The sequence below is a fragment of the Schistosoma haematobium genome, chromosome 7 (assembly GCF_000699445.3).
Source record: "Schistosoma haematobium chromosome 7, whole genome shotgun sequence".
In the NCBI taxonomy this organism is placed as follows: Eukaryota; Metazoa; Platyhelminthes; class Trematoda; order Strigeidida; family Schistosomatidae; genus Schistosoma; species Schistosoma haematobium.
This window is the reverse complement of record NC_067202.1, coordinates 839,936-855,163: the sequence shown is the minus strand read 5'-3', so window position 1 is coordinate 855,163 and position 15,228 is coordinate 839,936. Positions and strand designations below refer to the sequence as shown.

Here is a 15,228-nt window from a genome sequence, read left to right as displayed (position 1 = left end):
CCTTCGACCTATAGGTCTGATCCACAAGGCAGTGGAGCATCGTATGAAGATGCACTCCCATAGAAGCCGGTGACCAAAAATTGGTTCATACGCCATTTATTCCCTCAGGATACTGGAGCCCATGTGAACCATTGGTTTGGGATCTGGTTAAAGCGCCAGACATTTGCTTTTCGTCCTCCCAATTTCGTAAACAACACCCCCGCCACGAGAAGGCAATGGGTAGGACTTCCCTGGCAGAGGCTGTATACGCGTGGCCATGTGAGAGCATTTGGAGAGGGAGAGCAGACTCTCCCAACTCTCCGCCGTACCAAGGCATTTGGGGGCAAAGCTGATGAAAATTCAAAGGATATGTAAATAAATCTTTAGTATCCAGGTTTAAACCTTATTGAAGTATTGTTTAAACTTAAAATAATATGACACCATAGACATGTGACAAATCTGGATTCTCCTAGCTTTGATTTTTGTATGAATTAATGATTTCTTTGTACTTGAGGACCTAGTTCTTCTTGGTCTAAATTACTCCATTTTTGGGAATTCCTAGTTCGTACAATCATTAAACTACTTCTACTCATCACAAGAAATTCAGTCAGTTTAGAGGCGGCTTTCATCATAGACTGATATCTATTGAGACACCATTGAAAATAAGGTAGTATTTGACTGATAGTTTTACTAGCATAGTACTTTTCATAGATGATTAAAAACAATAACATCACAAGTTCAAAACAATGCTTCTGATTCTTGTTGTAAGCATTCTACGTCTCGATCACTGAACTGACATATAACATTCCATATTTATTTTGACGATCATTGATTGTCATTGGTCATGACTGTCTCACTATCCATATGATTGAACTTCATCGTATGGGAATTCGCATTATAATCTCTCACCAAGATCTGATGTTGAGTTCAATCTTTAATGAAATTGTTGGTGTGTGTTACTAGTAATCGTACTAGAAGAAAACACAAATCGTGTCCTCTAGTTTCCAATGCTACTATAATCAATGTTCGTTTATAATGAACGTTAAGGAGACATAGATTGGATTAAAGCATGTTCCGTGCACGATTGTGTTGCTGCACGCTGATTGTTTAGTTCCTATCCAATCAGCGCTAGTCGATACTTGAAGAACATTCTAGAATCTTCTCATGTAAAAACTATAAATATACTAACGTTTTTCCTATTGTGTTTCTTACTTCCACCTACCCTTGTTATTTGGGATATAATTTCTTTCCTGTTCAACTGTGTTCTGACTTGGGGACTTTTTTAGTGAATTGGTGTCCAAGAATACTAAGCAATAGGAATAGCTGGGTTGTAATAAGAGAGAATTATCACAATGAATATCACTTAAAATTTGTGGTGTCATCATTGATGTTTTTTTATGATTTATATTTGGTAATCGAAAATACATGTCCTGCACCTCGTAAGTCATGTAACTTGACAAAAGTGAGACGAGATTCCTGAACCCATGGTGAGATTTTGTCTGAAAACAAAATTACTTTGGTCTATTAAGACGTGTTTAACTACATTATAAACAATGAATATGTAGACCAGAAAAACGTTTACACCAGACAAATGGACATACCATCAGTTCATAGAGTCATCAACCGTTGATTAAAACTAGGTCGATAGAGATAAATCACATGGTTCGAAGTCCATTCACACTGACCCACATCCATTCATTCTGACTTGACATCTTTAATTCCATTTGATAGAATGATCAGGTCGGACTACACTTCCAATGCATGAAGATTCAATGAAATTCATTAGTGACCGTTCAGAAGAACGACGAAAGCTCCATGACCAAACCATACACATTGTGGTCTAGCTTCAATTGATTCATGATTTCAATCTGTGAAATTTCTAAAATCTCCACAAACCCCTTCTGATAATAATCATCTGCTCACTAGTGACTGACTTCAAGAGATACTCCTGCAGTTCTAGTGAGAAGCCGTTACCAGTGGAGTCCAACCAGGTCTGTTGTGAGATATCAACTCACTGAAGACAATGGTATACGGTGGCGTAACTTCGTGGATTGGTTGAAGTTAGACATTAACACCGTTGGATGCCGGCTCAGTAGTCTAGTTGGTTAGGCGCTTGGTGTGAAACTGATAGGACCTGGGTTTGAATCTCGTGTGGTGCGGGATCGTGAATGCGCACTGCTGAGGAGTCTCATACTAGGGTGAAACGGCTGTCCAGTGCTTCCAAGCTTTCCATGGTATTCTAGGTTTATATATATAAATAGAAAGTCAACTAGACAAAAGGAGCGTAAGAGGAAACAAAGATATTAAGCAAAAATAATTAACTAATATTACCAAGGTAGATTTAAGGTGAGAACAAACTGTTTTAAGCATTCACCTTTTAACTTTCTATGCAACTTCACAAATCCGTGTTAAGATCAATCTAATGACCTGCTTCAACTATATATTTTGCAACAGAGGATAATGAATGTTTATCATCTACTCTTATTGTTTCATTTGATTTAATTTGATTTAGGTGTCCTTTCAAGCCAGACGTAGTTAGTGAAGACGGTAAGCCCTTCTGGAGAAAAGGCATGCATAGAAGCACGGCACCACTACCGTAGTTCAATAGCTGTTTTTGCAGGCTGCTTTGAAGACCATATAACATAAAGAACAGTACTACGCAAATATTTTAGTAAGAATGAGTAAAGAGAAGATAGCGAGACCACCATCACATAGGCCAGTCCATAGCATACGATTAACTGATGCGCGTTGGCTGTCCTTGACTTTGAAAGAGATCGTTGATCTGTTCGATATTAATTCGCCCAACTGCCGGATGATTTGGCTAGGGCTTAGTGACATTATATTGACCCTACAGGTTTTCATGTACTGCATTCTACAGGTTTAGATTCTTTTGTAGTATTTCCAGTGCAAGGTTAGAGAGTGTTATGCTTTTATACAGTAGGATAGTCGTGTAGTGTGGCGTCGAGTCACGGTTGATTATGATCACCACTACAAGAAGATTGTGTACCAGAACAGGCTAAACCTCAGAGTAAACCAGAAATCAGAAGGCGATTGAAGGTTGTAGCAAGATATATTTGTTGGCGATTTCGTGGTATCGAAAGAATACCGAGATCGTGCAAAAGGAGTACAAGTGGAACTACTGAGCGAACGTAAGTTCGTGCAAGGTCACAAGCAACGGAAGAATGTGTGTTTTTAGTACAGTTAAACAAACAAGTACAATAAAACAATCCCTGGTACAATTGGTTATGATAGTAATTGTTTCCATTAAACCAATCGCGTTCTGTTGTTAAAAGTGGGTCACTACAGTTGTAAGTTGCTTTTTGAGATTGATGCCTAGAATCATTAATCGTGCAGCATTTAAGACTGCTTCTAATCTACTTCCGTCGCTTTTTCTTAGGACTGTGGACTCAAGCCCAGGCGTTCCATCAATTCTTATGATTGGTCCAAGGTAGTTGAATGTCGTTACCTCCTCAAATTTTTCATTGTCATCGGTTATTTCGAGATTATTACTTTGTATATTGATCACATTTACTTTGGTTTTGTTGTAGGAAAGTTGCATTCCAATTTTAGTCAGGTGATTTCAGAGAGAAGTAAAGGCTTTGATGCTTTCATCAGCCGTTGTTGTAATGAGACAGGTCATCAGCATACTCAATATACTACAATGTCGAAATTGTGTTATTGTTATCAGATGGTTTAACGCCAGTTGTTATTTGATCTATTGTGTAACTGAGAGTTTCTTGAAAGGCAAAACTGAAGAGTGGTAGTGTGTCTAGAATCAATCTCTTCGGTTAGGAGTCAAAAGCTTTGGTAAAATCAATGAACGTTAATATTAGTTCTTGGTTGATGTTCAAAGCACACTGTACAATATGTCTTGTCATTGTAATCATATATATGGTCGATAGATGCCTTCGAAATCTGAGTTTGGCTGGTGGAAGATTTATTTTGGTTAATTGTTTCAGTCTTTCACAAATCATTCCAGTAAATTCACTTGTTATTGTTAGGCTTGTATCTTCCCATTGAGGTTTAAGACTGCAATTAATCAGTCTGTTATTGGCATATGTGCATACTGTGCGTATGCTTCGATATTGCCTTAATTCACAAGCTTTTTGTAAGCATTGATGGATAGTGGCTAGCAGTGGAATCGAGGACGCGCGTTTCGTCCTATTTGGGACTCGTCAGCTGGATGTACCTGCATCTCAGAGTTGATGTCCACTGCATACAGAAATTCCAGTAAATATTTTTCTTATCGTGTCAAGTAGGAATATACCTTGATATTTACTGGGAACACTGCATAGTCCTTTGATTTTATAGATGCTGATGATGCCTTCAGGGCCGCAATTTCATTTGAGTTTTGCCATACATTATTAATTAGTTGTAGTAGCATTGTTTCAGCTTTATTCAATCTAGCTTAATCATTTCTGTAGTTATGCCATTATAACCTGGGGATTTATGGTTTTTGATTTGATGTATGGAATGCTCTAGTCCTCTCAAGGTTAGTAGGGGTTCAGCTGTTTGCCTTGGTTGACCGGGATTTTCGATAGGAGTAGATATTTGGTAGTTGAGCAGTATTTGATAGTCTTATAAAAGTACTACTTCATTTTATAACTGTTATATGACTGGTTCCGTATGGTGGTCAGTATTTATTTGAGTAGCTTATATGATTGATGTTTTTCATGTCTTGAAAGAGTGTTTAGTTCATCCATTTCGTCCAGAATATAGGTTTTTTTCGCTTCTCCTGTCCTTTTGTAAACATTCTTGCAAGTTTTTTCGTTGTTTAGCTCACTCTCTTCGGCTGCCTTGTTTAACCATTCCTTTTTTATTATATTACAGCTTTCAACCGGTTATCTACTATCTCTTGCTAGAGTTTAGAGATTGACTTAACTGAAGAAGTAGTTCCATTTGCAGCTTGGATGAGGACATTCTCTATATGTTGTAGATTCTTAGTTTTATCTAGAAGTTGTACTAGCTTGACTGTGTGTGTTTTAGTTGATGGATAAATTGGTGTTTTTGCTGTTTGGCGACTAGTCTTAAGTTTACGATATCTATTATTTGGGGTTTTACCTGACCTAATCACTGTTGTCTGAATTAGCTTCAGTGGATTGACAAGCATGTATGTCACATACGACGTTTGACTTAAATTCAGCTGTTGTGAGGTCTATCATTTGACTTGTATTTACGCCCGGGTGGACCCACGTATGTCTCTTTATCTTAGGTTTGTTGATGGTGTTCATTATTTTTAAGCTTGTCTTATCACAGACGTTTGTCAGCCTGAGGTTAATAACTGACTAAAGCTTATGTAAAAAAATACTGTTTGACACATCACTGAACGGTAAGTCGATGTAGAGGGGTAATAATTTTGTGCCAAAGATGTAGTAGCTCTCAATATATTATCAACTTTCCATCGATTTATGAATATAGGAGAATAACCAATGTCCTGTCTGTCAGTCATCGAACGACTGAAAAATATTGTGACTAATACTATTTTCCAATTCACAATATCCTTCTCAAAATATAATAATGAACTATGTAACTAATGGTAATAACCGATTGAAATGAAATACGATTAACGACAATGTTCCACAAACCATAATTCTTCTAATTACTATCTAACAATCATTATTTCTTTTCTAATTTCTCACGAACAAGTGATCTTGATGGAGTTTTCTTCTCTGAGATGGATCGTTTGGTCGTGGAGATTTCATCCTTCTTCCCAACGATATTATCTTCACCATCTCAACAAGTGATGTACTAGACACTTAGAACTAAATTGTAAATTGGTGGACAGTCACGTTTCAATAATAGAAAGACGACTTTGGTGTCAAGTGATTGTAGTTTAACAATCAGATATATTTTCTCTAATTAACATTTATCATCCCTGGATTGTGAAATAGTCTTGAAAGGTGCAGTGCTGGGATTACTGCAGCTCAGCGTCTAAACTTTGTATAACAGATTTTTGAAATCCCATTTATCCTTGTTAGTTTTTTACGAAAACCATTAATATAACTTTTAATCAAGTCGATGATATTGGTATATCTGATGAACATGTGAACTTGACAGATATTTATAACCGATTGATCTCATTGATAAAACTCTGATAATCATTAATGCGCTGAGTGTAACATTAGTTACTATGATCAAGAAACAAGAAGAGTTAATAAATTAAGACGAAATGTACAACCTCAAGATATATATGTATTGACTATACGATTAACTGAGATATTACACTATGGATACAACCATTTGATAAGTAATGTACAAGTCAAATTAATATAAGACGATCCAATGCATATCATTTCCCAAAGAAATCTTAAACAAAAAGAAGATCAAAAGGGGTTTTGTGGAGATTTTAGAAATTTCACTGATTAAAGTCATGAGTCAGTTGGAGCTAAACCACCATGGAGAACCTTGAAGAACTGGACGGCCGTTTCGTCTTCGCATGGGACTCCTCAACAGTGCGCATCCACGATCCCACACCCCGCGAGATTCGAACCCAGGACCTATCAGTCTAGTTCGTCTAGTTGTTTAAGCGCCTGGTGCGAGACTGGATGCGCACTGCTGAGGAGTCCCATACGAGGACGAAACGGCCGTCCAGTGCCTCCAGGTTTTCCATGGTGGTCTAGCTTCAATTGACTCATGATTTCAATCAGTGAAAAAAAGATCGACAATTTCCACTTCAATAAGACGTTTTCATGAAATTTCTTTGAATTATACTTAGATTTGAAAAAGCTATTTTAGGGAAAACTATTAAGAATGGAGAGATAACAGAAAATTAACACTAGAGTTGAATATACTATTGACAACTACTATAACGTATATGAAAACACAAGTGTTTTACTTTTTGATTAAGATCATGAACTGAATGATGTTTGACTAACATTGAAAATCTGTGAGCACTGGACAACCGTTTTGTCCTAGTATGGGACTCCTCAGCAATACGCATCCACATTAACATCATTGGGTACCGGCTCAATGGTTTAGAGCTTAGGAGTTCGTGAGCGAGACCGAAGGTTCTGGATTCGAATTCCGCGAGCGGGATCGTGGATGCGCACTGCTGAGGAGACCAACAATAGGACGAAATGGCTGTTCAGTGCTTCCAGGTTGTCGATGGTGGTCTAATACCAATCGGTTCATGATCTCAATCAAACACATAATAATCTCTACAACCTCATACTGACAAGTGTTTTACATTAGACTAGTATGTTTACTTTAACAGTAAGATAAAATTGAGTAAAATTTAGAAGATATAACATTGCTTGCTTACTGACTTATTTATTTACGCCTGTTAACCCTCATGGAGGAGCATAGACCGCCCACCAACACTGTTAGCCATCAAAATATACCACGCTTACACTAATTTACTAACCTTTATTGATTTCTTTACTAATTTTGCACAGATAACATACACTTGAATTTGATTGGTTATTCATTTATGAGTCATTCAAAATTGACCAATCAAATATTAATTTATTTTAAGAAATCATTATCCAATTAAATTTAGACAAAAATGAATATTTAACACTTGGTCATCATAGATTTTCTGAGGTTTCAAATTAGTTCGTTAATTTTGTTTATGATGAACATTTTCGAATGGTTATCAAAAGGATTGTTACCACCGAAACCAGATCCTAGACTGGATACATTTCCTTTAATGTCTTCATGGACTCCTACAGCTTTAATTACATTAACTTATGTTATTGGAGTATATGCATGGAAAGCTGAATGTTTGAAAAGACATAAAAATCAACTTAAAAACAAAGAGGAGTTTAATTCTATGATGAAAAATACTAAAACATCATCGAATAACATGATTAAACAACTTATGATTCTATATAATGTGATAATGGTTATCTACTCTGCTGTTATCTCATTCAGCACTATGTGGGCTGTATATAATTTGGGTTATGGATTAGGTTGTGCAGAACTACCAGATCCTAATGATAAAAGAACTGATATACTTGTATGGGTTGGATATTTTTTCTATGTTTCTAAACTTGTAGAATTGTTAGATACTGTTTTTTTCTTATGGCGAGGTAAAGTTGATCAAGTCACATTTCTACATGTATTTCATCATGCAACTATGCCACCATCAATTTGGTGGGGAGTAAAATATGCACCGGGTAAGTTCAACAATCATCGTTTTCTTTAAATTAATTTACATTCATAATTAAACGTTGGAAAGTATTTACTTGTCTATATAGATAGTTAATATTGACTAGACCTAAGTGAGTATAGATTATGAGATCTAGTGACTTATTTATTTATTTGTTTGAACACATCAATATTTGTACAAACGGGCACCGAATACATATGTGTCACACAAGTCACTTAATATGTTTGCGGGCTGGGAAACTGCCCAGACCGAAACAGGCAGTTTTCTTAGTGGACAACACCCTGAGCCTTCGACTTAAAGGTCTAATCCGCAAAGCAGTGGAGCAATGGTAGCCGGTAACCGATAATAGGTTGATATGCCATTTGTTCCCTCAGAATCCTGTAGTCCATGTGCAGTATTGGTTTGTAGTCAGTGTTTTCCGATTCCCCTAAGTGGATCCTCCGTGTCTACCGATCCAGTTAAAGCGTCGGACATACTTTTTTCGTTCTCTCGATTTCGTAAACAATACCCTCTTCACACGAAGTCAGTGATTAGGACTTCCCTATCAGTGGCTGTATACGTGTGGCCATGTGAACGCATTTTGAGATGGAGATTTTCCAGATAGTGTGTGCGTGTGTGAAAACCATATTTAGCAAATTATTAAGTACTTCGAATATGATCAAATTAATTTCTCAATGTAAGAGTTAGATTCTGTTAGATATTGATAACTAACGAGAATCTTCAACTGACCCATTATTATGATGTATACTAAACATGAATTTGTTTAGACATACCTTTGCTGCTCATTTATTGTATTGGGTTTATGTCTTCATTACTTAAGGTGAAATGAGTATAGACAATGTTCCTTTTCTATGTAATCCATTTGATGAAAGGTGAACACGGAAATGTGCTTGATGAATAAGTTACATTACAGGTGACTTTCATGACCATTGGACAATTCAGGGATGATGAATGATAATTAAGGCAAATACATCTGATTGTGTAACTACAATCATCTGACACCAAAGTCGTCTTTCTATTATTGAAACGTGACTGTCCACCAATTTACAATTTAGTTCTAAGTGTCTAGTACATCACTTGTTGAGATGGTGAAGATAATATCGTTGGGAAGAAGGATGAAATCTCCACGACCAAACGATCCATCTCAGAGAAGAAAACTCCATCAAGATCACTTGTTCGTGAGAAATTAGAAAAGAAATAATGATTGTTAGATAGTAACTCGAAGAATTATGGTCTGTGGAACACTGTCTTTGTGCATATCTCATTTCAATCAATTATTACTATGAGTTTTATAGATTTTGAGAAGGATGTTGTAAAATGGTTCGATGATTGCTTATAGTATTTCATTGTTCACTTAAAAATCTGTAACATATATAGACCAATTGATTAAGTTGCACTCAAATTGTAATTGACTTTTGAGATATCACATGTTCTTCGATTGACTTTTCTATCTAATGTGACCTAGTAAGTATATCTTTTTTCTATTCATGATATGGAATACATGCTGCAGAACAAAAAGTGCACTGATTAAAGTGACCACTATTTGTAAAAACAAAATTGAAAATGTATTAAATTAGCGGAGAGAGCGAGACTGAAGGCCCTGGGTTCGAGTCCCGCGAGCGGGATCGTGGATGCGCGCTGCTGACGAGTCCCACAATAGGACGAAACGGCCGTTCAGTGCTTCCAGATTTTCAACGGTGGTCTAACATCAATCGGTTCATAATCTCAGTCAAAAACTTAATCTTTACAACCTCTCTACCAGAGAAGAAAAGACCGAGATCATTAAGAACCACAAAATTTACGTGCTCTAAAATCTCATCAGTAAATGCGTCATTGCGATAAACAATGAGTTGTATCATTTTAAAGAAAATATCCACTTCACTATCGTGAATACTAAGGAATCCATGATCTGATATCATTATAGACATCATTTAAAACCTTATTTCTTAAAATCCATGATTGTAGGAAGGTGATGAATTGTCATGTGTACGAGTGTTGATCATCTTGACTACTTGAAGTCGTGTATACTCACCACTTGATAAAGTGACTCACGTTTGTTATGTGAAATGCCCTTCTTGATGAATGTATATATATATTGTTGAAATAGTGGCTTTCACTTCATATGTAATAGTTATTGGTTAGTATTGTTGGATTGTGTGTTTTGTTGTTGAGGTTGTCCGTTATCAATGTTATCAGTCCTAGTTTACCAACCTACTCTTTATTCAGTATACCATTAATAAAGTATCTCTTTATGAGTTTATTAAAGGAATTGATATGAAAACTATATGATTCATGCCTTGTGTAATATCTATGCTTGGAAGTGATGACCTAAAATGTTTAACACTGTAATTTTTGAGAACTATGTAACGGTATTCCTGTTTCATAACTTATGTAACTACGAAGAGTTTTCAGTATAGGGTTGTGGAGATTATTAAGTTTTTGATTGAGATCATGAATCAATTGATGTTAGACAACCTTGAAAACGTGGAATCACTGGACGGTCGTTTCGTCTTAGTATGGGACTCCTCAACAGTGCGTATTGGTCGATTCATGATCAAAAACTTAATAATCTCCACAACCTTATGCTGATAATTACCATGTGCTCACTAGTGACTGGCTTCGTGAAGGAATTCTCGTAGTTCTAGTGAGAAGCTGTGACCAGTGGAGATAATCCGTGTCGGGTAGAGACAGGTACCTACCTCGGTACAATGGATGATGGTCGCGCGATTTCGTGGATTGGGTGAGTTTAGACATTAACACCATTAGATTGCCGACTCAGTGATCTAGAGGTTAAGCGTTCGCGCGGGATTGAAGGCCCTGGGTTTGAATCCCGCGAGTGGGGTCGTAGATGCTCACTGTTGAGGAGTCTCAAACTAGGATGGAACGACCGTCCAGTGCTTCCAGGTTTTCAATGATGGTCTAACATCAATCGGTTCATGATCTCAATCGAAGAATTTTCAGTCAGTTTTATCCCGAATCAGAAAACAGTCTTTTTAAGTGACTTATTTGTGTGAAAAAGACAATAATATTACAAAGAATTTTCAATAGATTTTTCTGCTTATGAAAGCATATGAATTCGTCTTTATGGATATGGATTATTGATCCTTTCCAATCCTTATAACGACCCGTATAGATTTTAACGAGTCCACATATTGTTCTTGGTTAGGGTTAGTTATTTAAGCTAATGATTAACGATTTAATGTTGGGATTTAGGAACAGAGTCGATTTATCTGTTAGATATAGTTTATATAAGAAAAAGCCAAACATTACTAGTTTTACTCTATTTTGCCACGAACCAATTTGTCGTTTTCATTTTAATCATTTTAAGCATTATTTGAAAGTATTATTTATATATTTATTTGAAAACATAAACATTGGTACAAGGAGGCATCAAATAGATATGCGCCACATAAATCATTCGATTTATGTGAGGACTAGGATATTGCCCGGGTACCAAGACCGAAGCAGGTGATTTTCTTAGGGGAACACACCTGGAGCCTTCCACCTAAAGGTCTGATCTAAAAGTCAGTGGAGCAACTTAAGGTGATGCAGTCCCATTGTAGTCGGTGACCAGTAATTGGTTCATACGCTATTTGTTAGTTTCAGTTGGAATCAGGGTTTTTCTACTTCCCTAGATGAACCTTCCATGTCCATCAACACGGTGAAAACGCCGGATATTCGCTTTTCGTTCTCTCAATTTCGTAAGAAACACCCCGGAATCGAAAAGGTAGTGAGGGGGACCTCCCTGGGCGTGGTTGTATACGCGTGGCCATCTGAGAGTATTTCGATAGGTAGAACGGACTCTCCCCACTCTCGACCGTACCAGGGGATATAGCAATGTAAACTGTGGTTTTATTAACAATGTCAAGTAAGTCAGTCTCAAGTTTGTCTGACTTTGAAATCGATTGACAAGGGATTATTCACAACGTTTTTCACTGTTCAATAAACGTGTTGTATGCAATAGTTGCAGACAATTTCCCATTCATTTAATGGGTGGATGTTGCATATCGGAGTGTGATTTTAACAGAAAAATTTCATTTCAAGTGTCTGTAAATGTACACAACTATCTTTGTCCATATTAGTTTAATGTAGTCCAATATTCCAGACGACTATCATATGCAGCACATACCCCCTAAGTATGCGGCAAATTTCCCGAAAACATGCAACATACTGATTTGACATTTATAATGTTGCAGATAACATCCCCGATTAATCGCACAAAGTCAAATCAACAAACATCGATTGATCGTTTCTAAAGTGAATCAACACTCACATTAGTCAGAATGGTGGCTGAGTTCATATTTGTAATTTTGCAACCCTTTAAATTACGTACCTGTGAAGCATCATCGATGAACAAGGAGAATCTCATGCAAACGTAAAGGTGAGGATTGGCAAAACAAGAGCTGCATTCCTACAATTGAATAACATATCGAACTCAAAACAACTGTCAACCAATATCAAATTCACAATCTTCAATACGAACGTCAAGACAGTTCTGCTGTATGGAGCTGAAACTTGGAGAACTAATACAACCATCATGAAGAAGGTACAAGTATTTATAAATAGCTGTCTACGTAAGATACTCAACATCCATTGACCGGATATTGTCAGTAACAGCCTATTGTGAGAGAGAACAAACCAGCTTTCAGCTGAAGAGGAAATTGGGAAAAGACGATTGAAATTGATAGGCTATACATTACGCAAATCATCAGACTACACCACGAGATAAGCCCTGACTTGGAATCCTGAATGGAATGTGAAAAGTGGAAGGCCAAAGAACAAATTACATTGGGAAATAGAATCATATATGAAAAGGATGAATAACAACTGGAAAGAACTGGAAAGGATTGCTGAATACAGGGTTGGATGAAGAGTGCTGATGGCCGGTCTATGCTCCTCTACGAAGAGTAACAGGTGTAAGTAAGTAAGTAAGTAAGTAAGTAGTAAGTAGTAAGTAAGTAAGTAAGTAAGTGAGTAAGTGAGTAAGTGAAGTGAAGTAAGTGAAGTAGTGAGTGAGTGAGTGAGTAGTAGGTAAGTGAAGTAGTGAGGAGTGGTGTGAAGTGAGGTGAGTGAGTGAGTAGTGAGTGAGTGGTGAGTGAGTGAAGTGAGTGAGTGAGTGAGTGAGTGGTAGTGAGTGAGTGAGTAGTGGGTGAGTGAGTGAGTGAGTGAGTGAGTGAGTGAGTGAGTGGTGAGTGAAGTGAGTGAGTGAGTAGTGAGTGAGTAGGTGAGTGAGTGAGTGAGTGAGTGAGTGAGTGAGTGAGTGAGTGAAGTGAGTGAAGTGAAGTGAGTAGTGAGTAGTGAGTAGTGAGTGAAGTGAGTAAGTGAGTAAGTAAGTAAGTAAGTAGTAAGTAAGTAAGTAAAGTAAGTAAAGTAAGTAAAGTAAGTAAAGTAAGTAAAGTAAGTAAAGTAAAGTAAGTAAAGTAAGTAAAGTAAGTAAAGTAAGTAAAGTAAGTAAAGTAAGTAAAGTAAGTAAAGTAAGTAAAGTAAAGTAAGTAAAGTAAGTAAAGTAAGTAAAGTAAAGTAAGTAAAGTAAGTAAAGTAAGCAAAGTAAGCAAAGTAAGTAAAGTAAAGTAAGTAAGTAAGTAAGTCAAAGTTCATATTGAAACATCCCATTGTCTTAATAATCAATTCCATAATCATATGTTTTTTCTGTTGTTGTTGTTGTTGTTGAACATTTCAGGTGGTATGACATTTATGTTTCCATTGATCAATTGTTTAATTCATGTTGCTATGTATACTTATTATGGATTAGCAGCTGCTGGTGCAAATCGTTATTTATGGTGGAAAAATTATTTAACGTTAGCTCAAATGATTCAATTTATTATTTTTATCTTTCATCAAGGTCAAATCTTTCTACAATCTACACCATGTAATTATCCTAAAATATTCCCAGCTGCTATTGTATTATATGCTACAGTATTTTTAATATTATTCTCTAATTTCTATATTAAAGCTTATTGGCATAAACAACGATTGGCTAAAAGTTTAGAGAAACGTCAACAGCAGCAGCAACAACAACAACAACAGAATGTTCATTTCATTGACACAATACAACATAATGGTGGACAATTGTTTCATGAGAAGAATGGTACCATTAAACAAATGAATGATTATGATAAATCTTATATAAATAAGTCAACATTACATAAAATTGATTAATAGTCAAAACATGATTTGTTTATCTTTCACAAAGTAATCAGTTTTATTTGTAACCATGTTTGTTTTTGTTTGTTTTGAAGAAGAAGAAGAAGAAGAAATTGCTTATTTTCCTTTGTCTCCCCCCTCCCTCTAAGTCAAATATATAAGTGATGAGTTCTAGGAGATTTGTAATTTCTCTTACAATTACTCACTAAACAATACATGTACACATATCATCTATTATTTTCTTATATCATATAACAATATGATGATATGAGATCTTTTTAAGAAAGGAATCAAAGTTTATTTAAATGACCCCTCTGTGAAACTGTAATCGGTATGTATGAGTTATATAAAGTAAGGAAGATACTTACTTTTTTATCTAATCGACTATTGTTTGACAAAAAAAAAGATCGATGAGGGTTTTGATCATCCATCTTCAAATAGACGACAGTATATCCACTGGAATATCTATGAATGTATGTATGTGTTTGCTTTGTTTGCAAATCTCCTTCACATTTCATTTGTTGCACTTTTTTCAATCTTTGTAAAATTGTACGAATTGTGTATAAATTATTAGTACTATATGTATCTCTTATCTTACGTCTGTTACTCCTAATGCAGCATAGGCTGCCGACCAGCATTCTTCAACCCACTCTATCCTGGGCCTTCTTTTCTAGTTCCATCCAATTCTTGTTCATGTTTCTCTTGTTTATCTCCATTTTCCGGCGTTAAGTGTTCTTTGGTCTTCCTATTTTCCTTTGGCCTTGAGGATTCCATGTGAGGGCTTGTTTTGTGACGCAGTTGGGTGCTTTCCTCAATGTGTACCCTATCCACTTCCAGAGCTTCTTCCTAATTTCTTCTTCCGCTGGAGTAGTATATGTATACATATCATAAAATATTGTAAGTATATGTATATGTATAATAAAGAATTTTTGATTTCTACTATTGTTAGGTTTGTTTGATTTTTCAATTCTGTAGGCGATTTTTTAAGCGTGGAG

At 36.2% G+C, this 15,228-nt stretch overlaps 1 protein-coding gene across 2 annotated transcripts; it reads left to right on the top strand.

The window, feature by feature from the left end:
• Nucleotides 1-1,241: 1,241 nt before the first annotated feature.
• On the top strand, nt 1,242-14,248 carry ELOVL7_1 (Elongation of very long chain fatty acids protein 7; the record flags this gene model as incomplete). Of its 2 annotated transcripts, XM_051217754.1 has the most annotated exons (4): nt 1,242-3,128; nt 3,176-3,287; nt 3,334-7,936; nt 7,977-13,059. In XM_051217754.1, the coding sequence occupies exons 3-4, from the start codon at nt 7,550-7,552 to the stop codon at nt 7,983-7,985; spliced, it is 396 nt and encodes a 131-aa protein (XP_051064178.1). In that variant the 5' UTR covers nt 1,242-3,128; nt 3,176-3,287; nt 3,334-7,549. The 2 variants fall into 2 exon arrangements, with proteins under 2 accessions (XP_051064178.1, XP_012792386.3); XM_012936932.3 differs by lacking the exons at nt 1,242-3,128; nt 3,176-3,287 and adding an exon at nt 13,770-14,248 and having other exon boundaries at nt 3,334-8,096.
• Between the last annotated feature and the right edge of the window lie 980 nt (nt 14,249-15,228).